Source organism: Miniopterus schreibersii, assembly GCF_964146895.1.
Source record: "Miniopterus schreibersii genome assembly, chromosome: 14".
Classification (NCBI taxonomy): domain Eukaryota; kingdom Metazoa; phylum Chordata; class Mammalia; order Chiroptera; family Miniopteridae; genus Miniopterus; species Miniopterus schreibersii.
Window position 1 is genome coordinate 47,990,234 of NC_138114.1, and position 25,673 is coordinate 48,015,906.

At 38.6% G+C, this 25,673-nt stretch overlaps 1 protein-coding gene across 1 annotated transcript; it reads left to right on the forward strand.

Moving 5' to 3' along the window:
* Positions 1 to 23,763, forward strand: TRUB1 (TruB pseudouridine synthase family member 1). The gene is made up of 8 exons (XM_081158453.1): positions 1 to 347; positions 2,813 to 2,911; positions 5,396 to 5,451; positions 11,593 to 11,674; positions 17,169 to 17,241; positions 18,190 to 18,329; positions 20,516 to 20,572; positions 21,285 to 23,763. Exons 1-8 carry the CDS (start codon positions 62 to 64, stop codon positions 21,542 to 21,544), a joined length of 1,053 nt encoding a protein of 350 aa, XP_081014579.1. The 5' UTR covers positions 1 to 61; the 3' UTR covers positions 21,545 to 23,763.
* The last annotated feature ends 1,910 nt before the right edge of the window (positions 23,764 to 25,673 follow it).

The window sequence follows — 25,673 nt, forward strand, 5'->3', positions numbered from 1 at the left end:
CTCGGGCGTTGCGTCATTAGCGTGCGACGCCGGATGCGAAACGGGTCTGGGCTACCAGAGCATGGCAGCTGCTGAGGCGGCGGCGGTGTCGTCGTCGCCTTTAGAAACAGCCCCGGCCCCAGTCCCTGAACCTGCAGGAACAGGCGCAGCCACGGCCGCCACCTCGCCGGCGACGGCTGCGGCCGCGGCGCTCGGGACGGCGGTCAGGACGGCATCCGAGGCCGGGGTCGCCAAGGCCGCCCTGGCTGCTAAGCTGCTGTCCCTGAGCGGCGTGTTCGCCGTGCACAAGCCCAGAGGGCCCACCTCAGCCGAGCTGCTGAACCGGCTGAAGGAGAAGCTGCTGGCAGGTACTGCGGCCCGGGTGGGCGCCAGGCGGAGGCGGGCGCCGCGAGCGCGGGAGGCCCGGCGGGCGCCCTGGCTGGGTGCCCGTTCGTGGCCCAAGAAATGAAAGGGACGGAGAGGGACAGCGACCCGGACAGAGACCTGGGGCGCCTCGGGCCTGGACCTGAACTCCTGTAACCTGGTTGGCAGTTGTTACCCGCAAGGGAACAAATCAACACAACCCCCACGCGTACACAAATAAACCCCAGCTCATGAGCGTGTAGACTTTTTTTTTTTTTTTTTTGATAACCTGACCCCAGAGGAGCCTTTTGTTTAGTTCCTGTAGATGAACCCCACCCAAAGGAAGCACTGACTCTGTGCCCCCAAAGTTGCATTAAAGATAACGTTGGGCAATACAGATACCACTTTGTTAACCAAGATTTAATGCAGGTGTTTTCCCATCGCGGGCATTAAGAATTACTTAGATACAGTCCCTTGCACAAGTGCAGACTCCTCATCCTTGCCCTCCCAGAGAGGGTAGTTCTGAGGGCCCCGGCGTATTTTTAGGAAGCTGTATGTTTAAACTGTTGCTCCAGGTAATTCTGGTGTCAGTAGTCTAGGGGCCCCATTTTGGGCAACACTAAATATAAGTTGGCCGCTTCTCCTAAGAGTGTTCTTTGTGTGTGTTTGCTTCCTTCAGATGCACTGGTAGAGTGTGAGAAAAGCCTGAAGGTTCTCTCAGGTCATCATTTCAGGCAGTGGTGCCATATTCTGATGCCAGCCGGGCTTGACTACCCCAGACCGTGGTCATGGCCTCCGTGTGTTATACTCCTTGCCTTTCGTTGCACTGATTCACGTCGCACTAAAACCCCTGCTCTTCTTTGTCTGTTCCAATCTTTCAAAACCTGAAACATCAGAATTTTACAGCTAGAAAAGACCTGACTAAGTATTCATCCCTGAATGATACCAGTGGGGTGAGCCACACCTCGATACGGTAGAGGTGGTATGTCTTCAAACTTGCAAGAGAGAAATTCGGACACAAAGGGAAGACGGTAAATTGATAGGCTTTCCTACTCCAAGGAAAGGCAAGTTGAAAATACAAAGAGTTCCCCAAAAGGTTTCTATTAACTCATGGATGAGAGATCCATGATGGGTTGCAAATGAAAGGGGAAGAATTTGAAGCCTAGGTCTGGCCTTAGAGGTTTACATTCAAGAGACCGACAGCCTTGCCCTTTCAAGTGTGGCAACGTACCCAGAGAGTGGCGCTGGGACTGTGCTCCAGATGCTGCGTTTCTGTCTCAGGAGGGTCGTAATTACGTGGTGAGGCTGAGCAACCCAGCACAGGTGTTTTTTTTGGCTTCTTCACGATTGCTTTGCTTTACCCTTTTTCTGTCTCTTTTTTTCATTTCCTTTTGTTAGGAAGGTTTGGTGGGCTTGGGTGCTACGGATTAATACAGCTGTTCCTGCCCCTCTCCTTTCTTATTTGAAACCCAATAGCCAATATTCTCTCAGTATCTTCTTATATGTCATAATAACAACAACTACCTACCGTTAGAGTGTTTTGTCATTTCCAAAGCACTTTCAGATAACATTATTTTCAGTTTATCTTTACAATAGGAGTATGAGATAGACCAGGTTGGAATCCTTTTCTTAAATCTCAGTGCTTCAGAGGTTGGGAAGAGGCAACTTCACTGTTACCTACTTCCCACATAATCTTTTGTTGAGACGAGCTTCTTCAAGGAATGGGGAGTTTTGATTAGGAGAGGAGGACATGAATACAGATTGTTTGGGAACTTAGTGTTTTTAGCAGTAGCCCTGTATGAGATGTACTCCCAGCGTTAAGTAGCTGGGGGCACCAGGAAAACCACTAAGAATCAAAAGAGGCTGAGAAATGAAACTAAGGACTTTTAAAACTAGCTGCCTGTATGCAGACATCTTTCTTTTCATCTAACAACCCACTACTACCAGCAGTTTACTAGATTTTTATCTGGATGTTTACCCACTTTTTAAAAAAGATGTTTTTATTGGTTTTTAGAGAGAGAGGAAGGGAGAGAGAGAGTGAAACATCGACCAGCTGCCTCCTGTACATGCCCCCCACCAGGGATTGAGCCCACAACCCGGGCATGTGCCCTGACCAGGAATCGAACCGGCAACCTTTCAGTGCACAGGATGACACCGAACCAACTGAGCCACACCAGCCAGGGCTACCCACTTTTAAAAAATACTGTGTTTTTCCTGATGAGAAAATGAATTCTAGTTTCTAGACCACTGATTTTAAACTACTACCTTTTTTTTTTTTTAATTTAGGGAGTATTTGTACATGTTTAAGTCTGTGTTTTGCTAGTATTTGTCATAATCTAAATATAAGTTTGTATAATATTTTTTATTTGTTTTAAATACCCCATCCACCCATGTCCCCGTATTTATGAAGATTCTTCTTCATTCTTCTTGGTCTTGGTAATTACCTTTTTCATCCCAATTACTGTCATAGAAGCTGGAATGCCTTCTCCAGAATGGACCAAGAGAAAAAAGCAGACTTTGAAAATTGGACATGGAGGGACTCTAGACAGCGCAGCCCGAGGAGTTCTGGGTAAGAGATGTGAATGGAAGTTTAATGTAACTCTCACTTAATAAGAAAGTAATATTGATTGAGAACAGATAAGAAAAAGCCATGCCATTTTCAGTCAACTTGGGCATATTTCTGATCTACTGGCATTTCCAGGTTCAGCTGAATTTCTGTCTCCCACATGTGAAGCCTGCCTACCTGCGTTTGTATGTTGCTAATGTAAAACTTCCTTCTCTCCTTTGCTTTTGTTAACTCACTGGGCTGAAAACAGGTCTTTTGATTCCTGTACCTACACAACAAGCACTGAATACAATTTTGATTGATTGGGGAAAATGTTGTGTAAAATTCTTGTCTTGTAAACTGTCCCTTGAATGAAAGCTGCATGGTTTTCTGGGTATCAGCTCCACATAATTTTTCTAGCTATACCACTTCTCTATTAGTCTTCCCAAAATTCTGCTGTTACTAACCACCGAACTCCAGTAAGCCTTGGTTTTCTTGGATACAGAATGAGAGGGTTAAGCTGGATAACTCTGAGATGCCTTCTTGTTTCACATTTTACTCTTCTGGATCACTGACCTAGTGGAGAAATCAGTTCAGCATTTCAGCCACGACAAAGCCCCACATATCAGCCTGCCCTCAAGGCCCTCTGCACTCTGATGGGTAAACTCTCTGCCTGTCCTTGTATCCTCAGAGCACGCTCCTTTCTCCTCTGTGTTCAAGTCCTGTTCATCCTTTAAAGCCCAGTTCATATCGTTGGAAATGCTAGAATGAAGTGCCCTCTGGCCTCTAGCCGTTAACAGTGCTCCCTCCTCTACCTCCCACAGCAATTGTTCTTTCTGTCTCCACTTTGACACTGAATCATACACCATCATGTTGTCATTTAGTATCGTTCACTCATTAATTCAGGCAACATTTTTGGGGGAGCACTTGTCATTTTCCTTGTCTGCATTTTATTTTCCCTATGAGATTATAAGCTTTTTCGAAGTCAGAAAATGTGCTGTTCCTTTCAAAATCATCTTGGGACTGTGTGCATAGTAACTGCTCGAGAAATATCGATTGGGGATTCTTAAATGGAGTAAAATTGCATCGAGTCTTTGTTGTTATTAGTATACAAAGTTTTTACCTCCATAGCAGCTACCATTTGAAGAGTACTGTGCTCCGCAGAGCATACCAGAGGCAGACAGTTGTTTATCTTAGTCCTTAAACTAACATAATTCTTACCATAGATGCTTAGAAGGGGTTGGGATTTGAGCTGGGTTTCAAAGGGTAGACTTTGAATACTTTGCAGAGGAGTTGATACTGTAGGTTTTGGGACCCCACTGAGGATTGTTGGAGGAGGGGCTTTGTAGTGTACAAGAATAAGTTTTCAGAAATTATATCAGTGGGTAAAACATAGGAAGGTCAGGTTTGCAGTGGTTTAGGCAGATTTCGGCTGATGGCAGGCAGAGGGAAGAAAGCCTGGATGCGTGAGGTGGTAGAGAGGGTGAAAAGGAATGGCTCTGCTCCTAGTCTGGTCTGAATTTTAACTCCGTCTCATACGAGTTGTGAGATGCCGGGCAAAGTTCTTAGTCTGTGTTTCAACTTTCTTATGTATAAAACAGAGATAATTGTATTACCTTTTAGGGTATTTACAAGGATTCAGTGAGCTAATGAATGGAAAACATTTAAAGTGGACTTTGATAAATGGTAAACTCAGTGAATGGTAACTGCTATAAATATTCATGAAAACTCAGCTTGCCAATAATTTCTCCTTGTTTCTTGTAATTCCAAATTGTGGTGGTCATACTGTGTTCTTTTACAAAATTGTATCTGTTGATGAGAAATCCTTCAGTTCTTACAAACATTTGCTCCCTGTTTAGTGAAGAAATGATCATATCCTTTCATCTTCACCTAGTGAAATGTGTTATCATGTGGTTAAAAAATATTTGACATCGAAGAGACAGGTGGGCCATGCTTGTACTTTATACATGGTCTTTGTGAGCGTACTTTCTCCAGGCTCTCATTTACCACGTATCCTCCTTTCTATGGGGTTGATTTGTTGTTTCTGTTGCCTTGATTGTATGCTGCCGGGCAGTAATCATCTTTAAATGCTTCATTAGCTATGATGATAGCTTTTGCTTCGTTTAATAATGAACTCTGTCAAAAGACTATCGTACCATGGCTAATTGTACCATGTATTTTTCACTGATGCCCGTATAAAATTCCAGTGAATCCCTTAAGATTTTTCTAAAACGTGTTATTATCTAAATGACCTGTTGAGGTTTCTACCATGCTTTACTCTTTGAAAAAGAAAAATAAGTCTCTCCCTCTCCCATTCCCTCTTCAGAATTTCTTAGCTACATGACAAGTTCAACTGATTGGAGTAATGGGAGGCCCTCAAATTATGCTAAATATCTGCTCTGTCCAACTTTACATTACATAAGCCAGGAAATTATGACCAGAATAGGAAGATATTTTAAAAATCTACTTTTCAGAATAAAGTCTCATATTTCTTTCTTTGATTTGTAGTGGTTGGAATTGGAAGGGGGACAAAAATGCTGACCAGTATGTTGTCCGGGTCCAAGGTAAGAATACTGAAATACTTCTGTTTTTCTTGAATGTTTTTCTTAATGACCGAGTGTTGGATTTTATTAGTGAAAAAATAAACCATACAAAGAGTGTGAGTGGGTGTCAATCCTGAGTATTCATCACAATGTCTATAATCATATCTGAGAATTAAAATATTGAGACTATAAATTGGAAATTCAAGATTGAAAAACAAGTTTGACTTACAAAAGCAAAACCTCTGCAGTGCCCATAATTTTTAAAAATTATATCTAGTTTCTTTACATAATTATATTTCTTAGATGAAAGGGAACTTATAGATCATAAATTCTATTGGCAGATTTTTATTAAACCTTGGAATTTTTTTAGAAACAATACCATTTTGTAAACCGTCCACTTTTCAGCAAATCACATGCTTTCAATGGTTGCAAATGTTTGCTAAAGAAAAGAATTGGGTTTCTTTAAGATGATAAGTTCATCTGTTAGAGCGACCTTGACTTTTAGAGGGTCTTGAAAGGAGAGAGAGGAGGGGTCATGCAGAAGCAGGGGAGGCCTGCAACCTGTGGGTGGATTGCGTGAGGCCTTCCGTGAGGAACCCTCAGGACATACAGCGGGGTGAAGGAGCAGTGAGATGAGATGTCAGAGTGGTTAAGCTTTCTGGGCCTCTCAGTTTTTCCTTAGGAAAAATGATTTAATATAATAGTTGAGGCTGGGGACCAGTGAAAACACCCATGGGAGGAAAATTAATATGCCATTAGGTAGAGAAGAATTTCAGCAAGTTCCAACTACACTTCTTGTTTTAAAACCCTTGCTCTGAATGGGATATATATAGTTGGTAAAGTGATTTTTATCTAAATTGTTTCTTTTTTAAAAAAGGTGGTAAAAGACCGTTAAAATTTTTTTTCTTCAGTTAATTGTAGACTGATTGATGACTTTTGTAAAATTAAAATGTTACGGCAATGTCAAATTGCTGAGTAAGTTTCTAAAACCCTTATTTTCTGAGATTATTCTGAGATTAATCTTGTCATGGATATTAGACCTTAGACCAAACTTTGAGTGGCAGTGGTCTCAGTAAGCTTTTTTTAAAATAAAAAGCCCTGGCGAGCATAATGCCTTTGACATTACATTTTAGTTTTCAGCTGGCATAAAACCTGTCTCCTTCCGCTGAAAGGGATCTTAATGCCTTATATAAATGCAAGAATTTCAGTGTGGCTTGCTTGGCAGTCTTCAGAATGTTGGTGTTGAAAAGTCAAAGAATAAGAAAATTGTGTTAGAATGCATGGGTTTGACTGTTTTACAGTAAATTTGTACGTGATGCTTAAATACTGGCACATAAAATTTAGGAATCTGTTTCTGATACATGTTTTTTGTCAGTTGCTTAATATTTTTTTGTTTCTTAACTCCAAAATATAAGCAATAGTAATTTTGATATAGGATAATGGATGATTTTTATTTTCTTTTTTGACATGATTTGGTATTTCCCAAAATCTTTACAATGAACAAGTTACTTTTATAATAACAAAAAATATATATTTTCATTAAGGAATTTGTTTGGGTTTTTCCCAGTTAAAATATTTTGAGTTCATTGGAATATTTATTATCCACCCTCAACCACAAAAATGCAAAACACACTATATGTTATTGAAAGGTTTTGCATGTAAATTCCAGGCATATTTCCAGAAATATGATGACTGTAAATGTAAATACATTGTTGGCTCTGACTTAAGCTTTATTTGTCACAAACCATTTTGGTGTTGAACTAGGAAAGCTGAATGTCAGGCAGTGAAATCACTAATCCCCGGTAACCTAAATAGAAAATCCCAGGTGCATCTCATTACAGAAACCTAGTGTTTGGGTAGTTTGCATTTCAAAAATAGGATTATTATCATTAGCAATTTGTATTTTTTTATACTTTTAGTTTTAGATTATGTATTTGTTGAAAAATTAAATTATTTAAATTTTACCTTTAATTTTGTTGAAGATTATATTTTTCTCAAAAGCAGTTAAAAACTGTTAGTGAATTTTTAAAAATTGATTTTGCTTATAGCGTTGGAAGGAATCTTAAAGATTCTCTTATTCAGTGGCTTTCAAAACTTTTTTGACCAAGACCCAGAGTAAGAAATTCATTTTACATAATGACCCTATATACACATACATGTATAAAAAATTTTTTTTATCAAACAACTTTAACTGGATATGAGGCTATTCCCTTACCTATGTGGAGACACACCATAGTAGGACCTGTAGGAAAAGCCAACATTTCCTTAGAAAGCAGCGTTTATCCCCTCCAACAGCTGAGCAAGTGCTATTGTTGGGGTATACACACTTTTCCACCCTGGATGTGCTCAGGGACACTGATGTGCCCCAAATGCACAGTAGCATCTTTAGGGTAACCAGTTAACATCAGTTCTGATGCGTGACTTGAATAGCGCTCCTGTGAAACTTGGCCAACTCTAAGATTTGAGCATCTCTAATCCACCCTCTCCAGAGGTTAGTCTAAGCTGTACCTTTTCTTTATACTCCATCAGTATTCACACATTTCATAAGCACTGTATTGAAAGTTTTGAAGGACTTATACTTAGGAACTGTACAAAACTACTCTTCTTTAATGAAGACATTCAAGCCACATGTTTTTGGTTTGGTAGTGTTTTTTTTAAGTGTTCTTTCTCATTCTAAATAATACCCCTTTGTTTGTGAAACTTTGAATCACAAGCTTTCAGAATCAAACTTCAGAAGAAGCAATGCCTAGTTGAGACGGAAATAATTATGTACACTTTCTGTAATACAAATGTTTTCCTTTCCTCTGAAGAGCGCAGAAGCCAATTTGCTTCTAAAGTTGTCTAGTGGGCTTCAGGGAGCTTGAGAATGAGAGAAGTAGAGAGTAGAGTAATATTAGTATCAGCAAGAAACCACGAATCCCAAAGAGCATACAGTTCAATGGAAACTTTAAAAATTCTATAGGACCTCCATTTGTTTTGTTGTAGTGGAATTATGTTGTACAGAATTCATTAATAGAATTCACAGTTTCCAGATATACATCATGGCGCATAAACAGCTCTAAAACCCTGTCTCTGTGTGGAATTTAGGCCAGTGAAAAATCCTTTAGACCCCATAAGGTAAAATGGTGGGACTGTGTATTTATATCCCCATACCTTTTTTCTTCTGTCCAATAACTTCTTGGTGGTCAAGCTTTGTTTCAGCTGCAGGCATAACTGTCTGGGTGGATTTTTCTAAGGAGTTTGTGCATTATTGAACAGAATTAGAAGATAATAATTGTCAGGTGCCAAGACAAGGGAAAGCTGGAAATCAGCTATAACTTAGATCGGTACTTCACAGAGTACGGTTCAAGGACTCCGGAGGCTTTTTTAGGGGGGTCTTTGAAGTCAAAACTATTTTCATAGCTTTGCCTGTTTTACTTGCAATCTCATAGGTACTCAGTGGAGTTTTCAGAGGTTACCTGATGAGCAGTGATGATGGCTCTCGATGGCTAAAGGAATGTGTGCATGTGTATTGGTGTTTTAACATTTTTCAGTTTTAATTTCTAATACAGTAAATATTGACAGAATCCATATGAAAAAAATTGGGCTAGGGTTTCTCAATAACTTTCAGTGTGGCCAGTGGTTTGAAACCACGGTCGGTGTTTGCGAACTGCTTTTTTAAGTATTATTTTCCCTCACAAGAATCCAATCTCTAGCCAGATTCAGCTTAACTGCAGAGCATAGAATGATTTGAAACTTGGCAGGTGCCATCGGGATGTCCAAACCCATGGGGAAATGTGAAGAATTGCACACATGGGAACTTCTCCAGCATGTAGATGGAACTTTCCATCGAGTAAGAAACATAGTAGAACAGCAATGCAAAATCCAAGATAACGGGGTTTATAATTTGGGAAGATAAAGATCAATATATAAAATGTCCTTGGAAAATAATGAACATCTGTAGGTAATCATGTGCCAAGCAATGTGACATGAGAATTCAGTAAGATAAACTACTAGATACTAACATTGTCATCTGTTGTCACCATCATACTGTTCCCCTCTGCAGGTTACCTTTATTGGTTTGTTATCCTGTCACACTGTCACCTCCCAGAGGTGGGGACTCTTTAGAATATATCTTTGTATCTCTCAAAAGCACAGGGAAAATATTTTGTATATTTATAGCCCTTAAGAAACATGATTGAATGAACATACTAATAAATGAATGAATATATGATGTGGGTTTGATATAGGCCTTCATTCTTTTTTGTAAGAAACTTGTATTGAGCCCCTACTCTTAACTAGGCTGCAGGGTTGGGTGATTGGGGGTTGGGATGGATTAACAGGGCACCTGTGAAAGGTTGGAGCCTTAGAGAAGAGAGGGTGCTCCAGGCCAGGGAAGTACCATGTGCCAAGCCATAGGACACCCACATTCCAGAGAATAAGGAGCATTGCATCCTTGGAAAGGTTCCTGGTTAAAACTAGTCACACGGCAGAACAGCACAACTATGAAGCTACTTCCTGATCGCATCGTGTTTCTCTTATGCAACTAGACAGGTTATTAAGACGAAAATCAGGGAGAGCATTGTGTTTCTCTACTGTTCCTTATGGGAACTCACTGTAACCAGATGAGTCACTCTAACCACTGTTACTGTGAATCACTTTACTTTTTTTTTTTTTAATATAGTAACAATAATAGTATTGTTTTTTATTGTCTGCCAGGGCCAGGGACTCTTGTTCTAAGGTCTGCTTCTTTTCAGGAGGTACTTTATTCTCCCCATTTTAAGGAAAAGGAAAGGAGTTTCCAACAGCAAAGACTAACTTACCCTGCTTTACCGGTTGTGGTGGAGTGAGGATTCAGACCTTCGAGTCTGCTCTTCCACTCACCCTTCTGTGCTGTTCCCTGGTATGTTTTGTCAAGGCCAATTGTTCCAGAATAGAGAAGCAGAAGTGAGCCATTTCAGCTGATGAGGCTGAAGGTTTAGTTACAAGAAACTCATTTTTGTCAATATTAATAAAAAATTTAAAAAGTTAATTCATATGCATTGGGACATTCCCTCTATGTTGTATTTGTAAAAAAAATAAAAAATAAAAAAAATCCAAACTATATAATAAAGGGGCACTGAGGCTGATATAAACTATCTGCTTGCTTATGAGGATTTGAAGTTTTAATATTTTTTTCATTTTTGTCTCTGGTCCCTTTACTGGCATAATAAGCTTGTCATTAATCAACTATGTTTGAGCTTCCTCTTAAGAATTGCTCACGTAGCCCTGGCTGTTGTGGCTCAGTTGGTGGGAGAGTTGTCCCGTACACTGAAAGGCTGCAGGTTTGATCCCCTGTTGGGGCACATACAGGAGGCAACCAATTGATATTTCTCTCTCTGTTGCTCTCCTTCCCTCCCCCCACTGCCCCTCTCTCCCTCTCCCTAAAATCAGTATACATGTCCTTGAGTGAGGATTAAAAGAAATTGCTCACATAACTACAGATTTTGTTTAGTGGGAGTTACATTCCTTGTATTTTTCTCACTGTTTCATGTGATGCTGCAATTAAAATTTGAGTGTGACCAATTGAGAATAAAGAATATGTAGTAGAATCGAGCAGTGAAACAGTCCTCAGTTAACTACAAGTGATCTAATTCTTCACTTGTGAATGATGTCAGTTCTTAGAAGTGACCTTTTCCCCTTCAGAGAGCTACATAATTAGCTTTTCTTTAAATGTGTAATCAGGTTACAAAGATTCGTCTCAGTATTTCATATAAGAAGTAGTAAATTGATTTACTTTAAAATTAACTTTAATTGCATGTGTGGTAAAATTGTTGAACCTTGTGATGGCCATGTAGGGGTTTGTTGTACCATTCTCATAAGTATATATGAAAATTTTCTTTCAAGATAAAAACTGGTTTTAGAAATCTGTTTGCAGTAACAGTGTGTTTCTAAGCCATAGGTATTGATAAAAGTGGGTTTTTCTTTGTCATGTTGGCTGGTGTGGGAAGTTTGTGAATGCTCTCCAACTTGTACACGTACTTTCCACATATCAGAAACTAGCAAGACACTTGCAGTCTATTATTTTTGCCTTTATTTTGTATCAAGTTGGTAGTATTAGTAAAATCCTGTACGACTTTCAGGACATGCATTGCATTTTTTCTTTACCTTATGGACTGTGTTTCTCCATTTCTCTTCCTCTAGAGGTATATTGCCATTGGAGAGCTGGGGAAAGCTACCGACACACTGGATTCTACAGGGAAAGTAACAGAAGAAAAACCTTACGGTATGATGTTCGTCTAAAGTACTCTGTTTTCATGTTAGAAAAAGTTCCTGTGAATTCAGAATTCTCTAACCTGATACTACTAGTGATTTTTGTTTTCAGTAAATTTTTTTTTTTTACGTTCGTAAGATTGGAGGTGGTTTACCACATTGTTTATTTGGTATGAGTTTGCTAATAAGGATTTATTATAATTGCCTCTTTTTCTATAGTCAAGTTTTATAATGTTCAGAATTCTTCCAAATAATTTTCTGTCTGAAAAACATTTGTTGCTGGGATTTAGGACCTTTTTCCTAGTAAGGGAGAAACAAAGCAGAGAGACTCTCATGTTAGATTTTACCTGTGTCTTGCAATCACTTGTTTATTTGTCCATTTATTTTACAGTTACTTCTTAGCTGTGAGGTAAATGTATCATGTTTAGTGCTTTAAAACTAATTATGTCCCTTTGCTTTTGGAGTATGTAAAAAGATATGGAAAAGGTAAAACAGAACTCACTGAGGCCCACCTTAATTTTTCTTCTATTCCTTTTTTTTACTACTTTAAGAAGGGATAGATAAATGAACTGGTTTCCTAGCAACTCTCCCAGTGCCTGTGCTATTTATACTGCAGCAGTTTTGTACAGTCAGTGCACCTACATTATTATGTCATCAATTGCGAATTATATGGAGGCTTTCTGTTTTATTTTGTGGGGTTTTTCTGCTGTGTTTAATGTTATCACTTCTTAGTTTAGCTACAGGCAGTCCAGCCTCTGGCTTCCCTGTGTTCTGTGTTGAGTGTCCTCACTGTGTATTTCATATTGCCTTGGTACTGGGACCAACCTTATCCTCACTCACAGTGGCTTCACTTGACCTGTTATTACTTATTCATATGTAGTTTAGTATCTTACTTGATTTCTCAAACAACGTAATCTTTTGGTAGAAACGTGACTCATTTCTCTTAGATATAGTATTTACAGTGTAATTGCCGGGTTATAGCAGAAGTATATGTTTTACTATACTAGAAATTAGCAGCTTTTAAAGTGATTGTATAATTTTTTTTCTCTTTTGCATTTCCACCAGCAATAAATTAGTGTTCCACTTGTTTCCCATCCTTGGCCGTTCTGGTAAATGCATAGTGTTATTTCATTGTGGTTTTGATTTGATTGCTAATGAAATTCAGCACTTTATGACTTTTTTTTGGCTCCCTAGCCATCTTTTGTGCATTGTCCAGGTCTCTTCCCATTTTTTTTGTTTTTGTTTTTCTTTCTTTCCCTATTGAATTGCCTTTCCCCACCTCTAAAAATAATGATTTGTATAAGGTCTTTATATACTCTGGATATGTGCCTTTCTTTTGGTTACACGTGTTGATATTTTCTCCCACTCGGGCTTATTTTTTACCTATCTTAATTGTATCTTTTGGAAAACAGAAGTTCTCAGTTTTAATTTAGTCTAAATTATCAAGTCCTTGGTCACAGGTGAAGCACCATATAGGCATGGGTTTGTTTGGAATCAGTATTGTTTCATTGGTCTGTTTGTCTACCTTTGTGCTAATCCCAAATTGTTTTAATTGCTGTTGTTTTAGAGTAAGTCTTGATATCTCAAAGAGCAGGTCTTCCTACCTTATTTCTGTAGGTTTTTTCTGTAGGTTTTATCAAAGTAAGGGTGTAGCCTACTATACCTGATTTGCTGCTGCTGTTTTTAAATCATGAACAGATAATGAATTCTATCAAATATTTATGCCATATCGATTTTTCTCCTTGTTCAAATATTAAACTTTACATTTCTGGACTACATGTAAATTGATTATGATATGTTATCCTATATATAAATTGTTGGATCTAGTTTGCTAATATTTAGTTTAGGAGTTTTGCATATTTGCCTGTGATATTACGATGTATTTTTTCTTTCTCTTAATGTTCTTGACTGGTTTTAATATCAAGGTTACACTGACCTTATAAAGTGGGTTGGGGAATATTCTCTTCTTTTTTCTATTCTGTGGAAGAATTTGTGTCAAATCAGCATTATTTCTTTTTCTAATGTTTAGTAGAATTTACCAGTAGACATTTAGGGTTTTCTTTGTTAGGAAGGTTTTTAATCATTAGATTTCTTTACTATAGAACTTAATGTTTTTTTATATCGTGTCATTCTAGATAATTTTTCCTCTAGGAATTTGTTCATTTTTATCTCATTTTTTAAATTTACTGGTATAAAGTTGTTTATAATACTTTTTCATGACTTTTTATTTTGGAATAATATCAAACTTAGAGAAAAGTTGCAAAACCAGAGCCATATTTTTGTAGTTTGTAGTATACAGCTCTTTCACTTCTTTTGATACTTATAATAGCATTATTTTGATGCCATTATAATTGGATTTAAAATTTTAAAATTTCTGATAGTTTATTGCTAGAATATAGAAATGGAGTTGATTTTTGTATATTGATCTTTCGTCTTTCAACCTTGCTAAACTCACTCATTAATTCTAGTCGCTTTTGTGGAGATTTCTTGGTGGGGCAGGTGTACAGTAGACGGTTTTCAGGCCTAGATTAGCCCTACTCCTGAGACGGCTTTCCTGGGGTCTCCGTTGAATGCCTTGGGTTTTCATTAGAGTCACTTCATTCCGGACAGTTGGGATTTAAACATCTTTCAGCCTGTGGGAGCTGTGGTACCAGTTCTGTGGTTGATTTCATGGCAGCTCACTGTATATATGTGCAGCTTGGAATTTAGCCAAGTCTCAGCTGGAGCCCTGTGGACATCTGTGCAGTTCTCTCAAATTCCAGCTGCTGGTGCCCAAAGCCTGCTTCTGCTCGGTGGGTGAGACCACAGTGCTTTGTTTGGGGTCCCCCTCCCTGCACCACAGCTCAGAAAGCACCTCCACACAGGAGCAAGTGACGGTGGGCCTGGTCTTGTTTCCTCCCCTTCTCTCAGGCATCACAGCGCTTGCTGCCTGCAGTTTAATGTTGGGAAACAGTTGCTATTATGTCTTTTTCCAATTTAACAGCGGCTCATGGTGGTAGGACTTGTCCAGTAATGTTCCTCTATTATGGTTGAGTATTGTTTTCAACTCCATCATACTGTTTTTACTTCATAGTTCAGTTAAGCACCAACTATCATGCTGTAAGTTCACTAGAAGAGGTAACAAATTTTAAGCAAATAATAATGGGTAACTGATCCTAAATTTTTATGAGAATGAGTTTTAATAATTAATATCAAATGAATACTGTCACATTGATGATTTATTAATTTGCTAAACAAAGAATAGTTAGCCACACCCTACGGCACCCGTATCATACCCATCTCTTTTGCCAAATGTACTTCTTTGGGCTGTTTCTTAGATAGACTTGCTTTGGAGATTTTAGTCTCCATTTATTACTCTATGGAGGTCGAGTCTTTATTCTCATAGGGACAATTATTATTATTTGGATTGAGCTAATATTATGTTTTAGATATAACCAGCATGCTTACTCCATACTCACATAGTAGTGAATATAATTTTTATTTATAGTATTTATTGTGTTTACTTTTATTGTAAAATAACTTTCTGCTCAGGCTTTCTGTCTGGTGATTCAAACATGAGATGAACTATTGGCCTAGGTCACTTTTAATGCGCTTTAGCCCTTGAGAGCTATTATTCTACAGCAAATTGAATTCAGCAGGACTATCTTGAGTGCCATTGCAGTTATGTACATTACATGAGAAGAAGGCTGTCTTTGCCTTTAAGGAGCTTAGAATTTCATTGCTGAGATAATACATGTGTGTGTGCGCGTGCGTGCGTAACAGTTAAAAATTGTGTATGATTAATTGCAGAATGCACAGCACAACTCATAAGTGCCTGGGATGTTAAGTCTATGGGGCAGAAGTAGGAGGAGAGAGAGCACATCGTGTCCTCTTGTGTGGGGGATTATCAGTAAGAGAGCCATCGAAGGAGGTCACAGTCTCAGGAATGTCCGTAAAGAGACCAGCCCAGCAGTAGAAAGCTGCTTGGTCTCATTTTCAAATGTGTTGCTAAGTCATGAACTATTGCAATTTTATCAACAATGGCATTTCTTTCAGCTGTTGCCAGCATGGTGTCTAGATTTGGAAGTTTTGTAAAACTAAGGTGCCACCAGTAATTATGTTTTAATGTTGCAATAGAGTAAAATTTTCATGAAAAAAATCCTAACCCATATTACAAGCTACATCTGTTTGAAAAACAGGGTGAGCAGAATAGCCTTCTGAGTTCTGCCTTTTTGGAGCAGCTAGGTGTTGGAGAAATTCTTTTCAGTTATGTAGCTCCTCTGTGTTTGAGTCTATAGTAGATTCTGGTCTTTTGTTCCTTTTTAGCTTGTAAGGATCAAGGTGGCAGTGAGGTTAAGACTGTCTTGCTGTGTTGGTGTTGAAATTTGGACACAGTATTTCTCGCTTTTTATTCTGGTGGTAGAATAGTAATTCAAAGCACATTAATTATTTTTTGTTCAAATAAAATAAAACATAACATGTATATATCAGGAAAAAGTTTAAATAAATTTCCTACAAAGTGACAAAGAAGCAAGCAGTGTAATTTCTTGCCATTACCTATGACCTAAGTTACAGAATATTTCTATAATTTAGTTTGTTATTGAATATGAAATATGTGTGGTCATCCGTAAGTATAAAAATCCCAAATAGTGACTTTCAGTGTGTGATAATTTTCAGTTGTAGAAATTATAGAACTGTACATTAATATTGCATCGTTTTGGTTGAAAGTATCCAAGAAGCTGAAAATATGACTGATATACAGAAAGCTTTATTTATGTCTTCGTTTAAATTTTCTGAAATCATTGTTTAAAAAATGCATAGCAATCTTGCTAAAATCCTTGCTATGTATATTCTCTTTTTGCTCTGGTTTATTTTTGAAGCAAAATTCAGACTCCTGAATGGAGAGTGTTCATTTAAAAGAACAGAGAGATTGCAAGAGCAGTGAAGGGAGGAAAGGAGACTGATAAATACAGCTTTGCTTGGGGACAGAATTGAATGTGAGTGTATGAAACTTATATCACACCATAAAACATTTTTGAAATCTCAGTAAAATTTAAAATATTTAATACTTGATAATCTTCACTTCTGCATTGATATTTACATTTGATCCCTAGAGAAACTTGGAAAATATGGTTTTTTTCCTACTTTCTGATCACCTCATTTGTGATCACTGCAGGACCATTTCTGTAGCTAGTGCAACATTTTCCAAGGTCTTCTAAAGGCCATAGTAAGAACTAACTAAATGCATTTAGATGATTGAATCATTTTTATTAGAAAAAAAATGGAAGCAAAGGAAATTTGGTCTTAATATTAGATATTATAAGTCTTCTCCCCCCTTTTATCTCATGAATGTATATTTTATTCATCTTAACAAGGTAGACTTTGGCTGATAAAACATGCACTATAGTGTATGCTTTTGTCAGAAAAAATTTGTAATGAATTTTTGGAGCTTTTGGTGCTGTGCAAAATAGCACATGTACTTCTGTGGTGGTTTTAGTGTCACTTATTTTGTTGTTCATTTTTGACAGATAAAATAACACAAGAAGATATTGAAGGCATTTTACAGAAATTTACTGGGAATATAATGCAGGTACCTCCCCTGTAAGTTCAATTTTTGAATTTGAGTAAATGTTTAATTTTATTTTCCAATGATTAACATCACTTTAATGGGGGGGAAGGGTGAGGCAGGTTTTAAATTTGACATAACAAATGGTCAGGTGGAGATGATCCTGTTTTGGACAGGATGCAAAGCTTTTTTTTTTTTTTTAATATATTTTTATTGATTTCAGAGAGAGGAAAGGAGAGGGAGAGAGAGAGATAGAAACATCAATGATGAGAGAGTCATTGATGGGCTGCTCCTGCACGTCCCCAACTGGGGATTGAGCCCGCAACCTGGGCATGTGCCCTGACCGGGAATCGAACCACGATTGCTTGGATCCTAGGTCGACGCTCACCCGCTGAGCTATGCCCGGCCGGGCAGGATGCAAAGCTTTTGACACTCTCTAAGAGGTGCTGGGTGATGAGGTCTCTTCTGTCCCTAAATATTGCCACACCCTGATATTGTTACTCTTTTGGTGTTGGCCCATTTTTCTGATTCCATCTGCAGACATCAGGGCAGTTTTGGAGCATAGAGATGTCACTTTCCCCAGAGCTGCTGTGAAGAGGCCGGTCAGTCTGGCTCCGGCGCCTGGGTTGCGATTCCGGGTCCAGTTGGTGCTCCCCTTCACACCCTGGGACCTTGCGTTTGGGCCCAGCGTCTTGCGCATCGCAGTGCTCTGTGCCGGATGAGACTCCTAACGATGAAAAGTGTCAGGGTAGGGACTGGACAACCAGGAAGACGCTTGAAGGTAGATGGACAGGACTGCTCGCTGGGGCCAGCCCAAGCCGGCTGTCTCAGAGACCTGGGAGCGCGACCCCTGGCAGCGGTGCGGGCAGGCCAGAGAGCAGCAGGGTTTCCAGTTCTGAGGGCGGCTGGCCACCAGTCCGCTGTGGTCTGAGACACTGCCGCTCCTGTTTAATCCTTCCCCGCCTCCCTCCTCATCTTGTAAGCTACTCCGCTTTAAAGAGAGACGGCCAGAGGCTTTCCACCCTGATGAAGAAAGGTGAGGTGGTGGAAGCGAAGCCCGCCAGGCCCGTGACCGTGTACAGCCTCTCCCTGCAGAAATTCCAGCCGCCGTTTTTCACGTTAGGTAAGAGGGAGAAATTTGAAACCATTTCTTTCCATGTACCTTTATCTTTGTATTAGGCTACTTTTGAGTGATTTTAATGGGTCCCTAGGATATTGGGGAATTTTAAAATTCAAATTTAAGGAAGGGTTGGCTTTGTTAATACCTTTTGGATAACAGGTTTAATGAGAATACCTACAGCTGGAGGCTCGGAATGTCTAAGTAGGCTGAGTTTTTGATATATTTTACTATATTACCTTTCTGTAAAGTTGTAAGTAACATACATGCCTTAGATCTCTGTGAGAAGGCTAGGTAAGGAGTATATATTTTCAAAATTTTACGTTTTATAATTTATCATCTTATGGATACTTGTTTCCCCATTTTGGTTACTATCTGACAGTTTTCCTTCAGTTGTAAAAGTCATACTAATTTGTCCTCTTAAACAAAGCATTTTAGTTTTAGGGCAAGAAATCCAGGAGGGATGTCATCTTCCCACCTTTGTAACCTGCACATTATTGTGAAAGGTCATGAAAATGGGGAAATCATGCATGAGGCAGAAATGGATTCTTGAACACTTTAATTCAGGTTATCAATTTGAATTTATCTGATAAATTTAAAAACCAAAAAGTTTGTTCTGTTTGGAAATTTGATGATCTTGTTGCAGAGTCGTCGCTGATACCCCAAACATATGAGAGCTGTAGGTCTTCTGAATTCTTAGGCTTCCTTGGATTGGTCCTACTCTCAGTTTCATGGTCCATACTCAGTAGTGTTCCTTTAATTACCCAAAACCTTCTTTCCTAAACTCCGTTGCTGAGCATATTATCTCATGTATAATACGTTATGGTAGAGCATGGTTTTTGTACAATTTAAAAAAGAAGTCACTTTTTTTCTTTAGTTTCTGGATTCTAAAATGTTTGACAAATAATGAGAAAAACATACTAAAAGATGTTTTGTTCCATCCATGAAAGTACAGCAGCTGGCTTGGCACAGTAGATATTATCTGTGGGACTAACAAAAACTTGAATTTTTTCGATTGCGTTTAAGCTGTAAATACTTTATTTTGTTCACTGGAGGTTGTGATAGGCCAGAGAGTTGTCTTTTCACCACAGTCACATATAGTGCAAGGGTGTTAGCACACCTACATTTTATCCTAGTGCTCATTTAAAAAAAATAAGTTTTTATTGATTCCAGAGAGAGAAAGGGAAAGGGAGAGAGGTAGAAACATCAGTGATGAGAGAGAATCATCAGTTGGCTGTCTCCTGCACACCCCGGGCACGTGCCCTGACCGGGAATCAAACCGTGACCTCCTAGTTCGTGGGTCCACCCTCAACCACTGAGCACACCAGCCGGCCTACTGCTCATTTTGTATCTCAGCTCTGGCCCCCACCCTTAAGCTAATGGGGGGGGGGATTAAAATCCCAGGTAGTAAATTTTGATTAATTCTCTTAAATGGCTTTATTCGTAGGATATGACTAGAAGCAGCTGGAATGTAGTCCTTTTGTGAGGAAAGTCAGCATGTCTTGTGGATGAATAGAGAGAGTCCAGAGCCCTGCTCTCAACCTATAAACTTGTGTTACACTAGGTTAAGGAGATGTTTAAATAGGCATTTAGTTTGGGGACATTGCGTAATTTTAGTTATTTTATGATTTCTTTAGGAATATCTCCAAGAAAACAATTACGTGTGCTGAGCTTTCCATCTGGGAGTATGTTATCCCAAGTCTGATTCCTGTCCCTGAAGAGGATTTTTGTTTGTTTGTTTGTTGTATTTGTTGAGTGTACAAATCTGAAAATATTTTAAAAATCTACAGCTCATGGTAGCAAAGCTGAGATGGCTAACCATTTCAAACCTATTAAATGAACAAGGTGCAGAAATATGAAAATATTTTTTTAAATTTTCAGCTTATGATCTCAGAGATGAGATTTCTATTTAAAACCTATTAAGTGAACAAGGCTGAGGTATTAAAGTGGTATGACTTGCCAGTTAATTTAAAATGTGTTCATGAGTTTCTGCTGTTTGCCTTCCCCACGCTCTGACTTTTCAATCTCACAAACACATACGCTGCTGGATGAATAATTTATGTTTTAGCACATAAATATTTTATCACCCGATGGTTTGCATAGCGCATTTTTACATTTGTTTAGAGGCATCATTTCTATGTAAAGTGGATTTCTTAGGTTAGCCATTTACCATGTTGCTGTTAACATTCCAGATGTTGAGTGTGGAGGAGGCTTTTATATCCGAAGCTTGGTCAGTGACATTGGCAAAGGTAAGCGTACAGATGACTTATGAATTATCATTTAGAGAGTAATACTCCTTTTTTGATGAGAAGAGGGAATTTCCTATTTGTCATCTCTTTGAGTACTGGCCTCATGAACTGTACTCTGCTGCCTTCAGCTTCGGGAGCCGTAGAGGTTTATGGCGTACAGTTATCAGCCTCAGCAGCTGCGGCGAGACACTTGTAATGGGAAGAAAGAGGGAGGGGAACAGAAAATGCAGACGGGAATAGTGAATGGAAGGGCCAACATTTTTTCAAGTACAAAATATTTGAACCCAAAGCAGGGGTAAGAAAAAAAGATTTATTCTTCATCTTCCAAAAGATACTGTCATTGGTACAAGTCACATTTTTAAAAAACTGGAAGCCGTCATCTTACAAAGAGCCAGAAGTTGCAGTTTTGGCTCCAGTATTTGCTGGCAGATGACCTCATCTGCGAGTGAGAGTAATAGTCACCTCATGGGGTCGCTTCATGAGTTAAATGAGAAAAGTGTGTAAGTTCCTTGTAGACTAAAGCAGTTTATAAGGTGAGTTACTAAATAATATTTTGCTATTTGATCGTTGCTTAAGCTCAGTGCTCTTGGTTCTTACGTTGGCTTATTGCATTTCCCTTTGGAGTGATCCTGAGCGCTCTCACTTGACACTGTAGACTGTGCTGTGCTGTCACTGATCTGGTGGATTTCCTTCTCACCCTTTGTTGCTGTAGAGCTCTCTTCCTGTGCCAATGTACTAGAACTGACCCGAACCAAACAGGGGCCTTTTACGCTGGAAGAGCACGCCCTTCCTGAAGACAAATGGACCATTGATGACATTGCACAATCTCTGGAGCATTGCTCATCCCTTCTCCCAGCAGGGTTGGCACTTAAAAAACCAAAGCCCGAGGGGCCTCATGAACACGCTTTGAGCTGCGAATACATGACTCTAAATGAGACGACAGGAGAAGGTGATGTGATTAAGACATGTTAAGACTGGCGTGGGTCGTCATTTCGTGGTTGACATTTGAATCCTGTGTACACGGTGACAAGCTATGTGCAAAGGACAAACACGACTCTTCCTTTTTCTTTTCTTTTTTTGGCATGAAGAAAGATGTCCAACGTTTACAGTTCCTGTAGTGTACAGTTTATCTACTATCCATTAAAAGTAGCCTTGCAGTTGTTCAGTTCTTGGCTGTACCATGGAATGTTCTTCTAGGATATTATTATGCTGTTAGACTGGATTCAGGAAAATCAACTTTCTGATTTTGATCTTGCTTCAAAGTCTTTTCCCGTGAAAAAGCTGAGCACACTTTCTAATCAAAGGAAAAAGACATGTGAGCTACATGTTTCTTCGGTGTCACAAAAGTTAGTGAATTAATGTTACTTTGACTTTATTTTGGCGCTCTGGTGGCTCTATTGTATTGAAATTCTTCAACTGTGTTTGAAAAGACCGTTATTTAACTCCTTTTTTATGTTTTGGAGAGTTTGCGATTACTAGCATTTCTTTGATAAGGCTGTATTTATTTGGTAATAGCTGTGTTTGTTTAGATCTCAGACACTACTGAACTTTTATAATAAATATTTGTAATTAAACCAAATTATTGCTGCTACCACTAAAGGGATGTAAATACAAGACTGAATGTTTAACTTCACCTCTCTTCTACCGTTAGTGCAAAGGACAGTCCAATGGCTTATATTTTGGCAGCTATGAGATCTTTTCCTGATATTTTGAACACAGTTGACCACTCTGTACCACATTACTAAATAACAGTTTTTAAAAAGTAAGCTAAAGAATGTATCTTCAATTAAAAATTTCTTTATTCTTTAGTATTTTATACCTTTTTAAGGACATTGTTTTTTTAGTTTGCTTGATAGCCCCCCTGCATTTCCAGGTCATTTCTTCTGCTCTGAGTATATAAATAGTTGTTCTCAAACATTTTCATTCAAATAGCCTACTGAAAGTTTTCTCTCCCTTGTTAAGGTAATTTTGAAAGCATAGTCCCATTACAAACTAGCAGATTTCCTATGTAATGAGTGTTTCATATTTTTGTTACGGGAAAGCAACATATTATGCAACCAGTCTGTAGAAATGGTTCAGTCCTGCTTCATTTATTCAGTAAACATGGTTCCAAAAGGAAAAATTATTAAAGTTTTCATAACATAAGAGTTTATTTTTATTTTTATGGATTGCATTTCTTTTAAGGTGGTTGCCTACTTGCAACCTCTAACTTGAAAAATTTCTACATGAACTATCATGAATTTATTTATGGTTAACCTATTAGAAACTCAATATAAAATGTTATGTGCTTCTGTAGAGCATTTTCGTCACATTGGCAACATATGTTCAATGAAAATATAAAAAGTAATTCTTAGTATGACACAGAATTACCACTTTACTCATCCAGATCCAGTGCCTGTAGGTTGTCAGCCAGAAGCGGCGGCGGCTGCCTGTCTGCCGGGATGGCGCAGGTTAGGGTACGTGTCCGCACCCTGCCAGCCAAGGTCCCAGTAGAGGAACACGCCGGGGGCACTTCTGCTCTGCGTCTCAACTTAAAAACTGATGTGTAATTTACTAACGGAGAAGACTTCAGATTATTTGAATAGACAAGTGACTTTAAAGTAACCAGTCTTTTTCTTTTATATTGAAAATGTTGAAGAACATTTTGCCAAATGGAAAAACTACCCACGATCCTCACCATCACCATCCCGGGGCAGTGACTTCAGAACTTTAGTTTTGTGTTAATATCTCCCCTTTTGTTCACATCATTACAATCTTACAACACCCGTCCTTTTTAACGGGCTGTTTTTTCATTTCATGTTATCTGACACAGTGAGAGTTATCATTGTTACTTTAATCATGTTCATTATTTAGTTTATTTAAGTTATTTCCATATTACTGAACGCCTAAATTATTTTCAGTTATATTAGGATAAATTCCTGGGAGTGGGATTTTTAAGCGGAATAATACGAGCAGTTTTATGGTTCTTAATATGTTTGCCTTATTGCTTTCCCAAAGAGATGTAACATTTTAGTGTTGCCATTTCAGTATTATCAGTTCACTGAAAGTTTACAGCTTTGGGTGGGGGTTTAATAACTTGTTGCTAATTTAATAAGTATAAGAGAGACTTTTAAATTGGTCTAATTTGCTTTTGTGTGACTTTTCCCTGTACTTTGTTCATTTATATGAATAAATGTCTTATGGGTTCTTTATACATTTGTGTGAGTTTTTTATTTAGGAAATACTTGGTAGAATTATTTTCAAGGCATGTTTTTTTAAATTTGTTTCATTTTTTATTTTTGCTAACTAAAATGGCTAATTTTAATGATTCTTCACCTTTTATAGTTTATGAGTATGAATAAAATTTGTTTAAACTTTAAAATAGTATTCATAGCTCTCATAAGCAGCTGAAGGTAATCGAGATGCTCTTAAAATTTTAAGACTCGTCCAAAAACAAATTAGTTTTCTCCCAAGAGTCTACTATTTAAGTACAACCCTTTCTTTCTTTTTTCTATTTTAATCAAAGTGTTATAGAAATACCTGTTCCTTATGTATTTCTAGGCCTAGAAACTAGAAAGTGACTTCCTTTGTGTTTGGGGCTCCCAGAATTTCTAAACTATCATTCCTGGCCTCTGAGATAGTTGTTTTCATCTTACCTGCTTTTCTGATGACTGCCTCTTCCTTCCGTACTGTCCAGAAATGAAGCAATTCATATTTCCTCTGAGTTTATTTTTCCTCGCAACCTCAGCTCTCTGATGGGCTCGAGACGTTCTCCAGCTTTTTCTCGCAGTTAGGGCGATACTGACATTCTCTTGAAGCTTTCATCCTAAGTGGAAGCATAAACTTAAATAATGCTTTAATATTTTCCCCAGCATTTATAGTTGTGAGGGTTTTGAGATTGTTTTGTCTACTATTTTTGCTAGAAATGGAACTCTTTATATCCAGAGAATAGTTAAACTGAGTTGCAACACCATAACATTATAGCTAATTTCGTATCCATAGAAAATAATCTGTTGATCCATTGACTGGTGGCAAAGCATTTAATAAACTAGCATTCCTATATTCAAGGTACTTTGACATTATTTTACTTTTAATTCTTCCATTATAGGTGAGAAAATTAGGGCATAGAAAAGTAACTTCCCAACTCCAAATTAATGCATTAGTAAGGGCAGGACTTAGAGGCCAGATATCTTAAGTCATTAATAATCTTTTGGCTCACACAATTGACTGTATGACCTAAAGGCGATGACTAGGTGATTTTATTCCACATAATTTAAATGTGTCAAAGATTCATGAGTGCCTTTGGGTGGGGAAACAACACATAACAGGCAAAAGAAGTCTCGAAGACACAGTCCAGCCTTTAAGCAGCTTTCACATACTTTTGATGGGAACTCAAGAAATGTACCTATAAAACCGTTAAGTAGTGGTACAAGACAATACCTAAGTATCAGCGAGGGGTATTGCCAAAAATGCTAGTGATATTTAATGGAGCAATAATTAATTTCTGCCAAGTTCTGTTGAGCTCCTGAGAACAGAGGAGGGAAAACAGTGATCAGGATGGCTGCACGGAGGAGGCGGCAATGCTCAAAGACTGAAGAGAGGAGAGAAGCTCCGGCAAAGATGGCAGTGTACAGGCACATTCAGGGAAGCGGAGGGCGCTCGGAGGGAGAGAACATCCGTGCCAGTGCGTGCGTTGCATCGTGTGGACCCTTGAAAGCCAGAATTAAGTGTCACTCAGAAGCTCTACTTTTAGGAGATTAATCTGGCAGTCGTGTGGCAAGCACTGAAGAGGCAGAAACACAGGGCAGGGAGCCCAGTTAGGACTGAGTCTGGGGCAGTAATCTGAGATTGAGGTCATAAAAAAACTCCAAACTAGAGTATTATCACATCTGGATGTTTGAATGGACTGTTTAAAGGAAAATAGATGGTATTTAGTGATTTATTAGATAGTTGAGGGCCAGGGAATTGGAGGAAAAATGATTAGATATAGGCATCAAATAGTTTTTCTTAAAGGAAGTATATCTGAATTTAGGAATAATGGTCGCATTTTGTTGACCGTGGGGCAGTTGGTGTGGTTGCCTGTGATAACAATGACCGTGATGCGCGTTCGAGTGCTGCTTCT

Excerpts from the sequence above, each read along its gene's own strand:
- TRUB1 (XM_081158453.1), top strand. The coding sequence starts at position 62 with ATGGCAGCTGCTGAGGCGGCGGCGGTGTCGTCGTCGCCTTTAGAAACA. Across the intron at positions 348-2,812 it reads GAAGGAGAAGCTGCTGGCAG|AAGCTGGAATGCCTTCTCCA; the intron begins GTACTGCGGCCC and ends TTACTGTCATAG. Across the intron at positions 20,573-21,284 it reads GGTCAGTGACATTGGCAAAG|AGCTCTCTTCCTGTGCCAAT; the intron begins GTAAGCGTACAG and ends TTGTTGCTGTAG.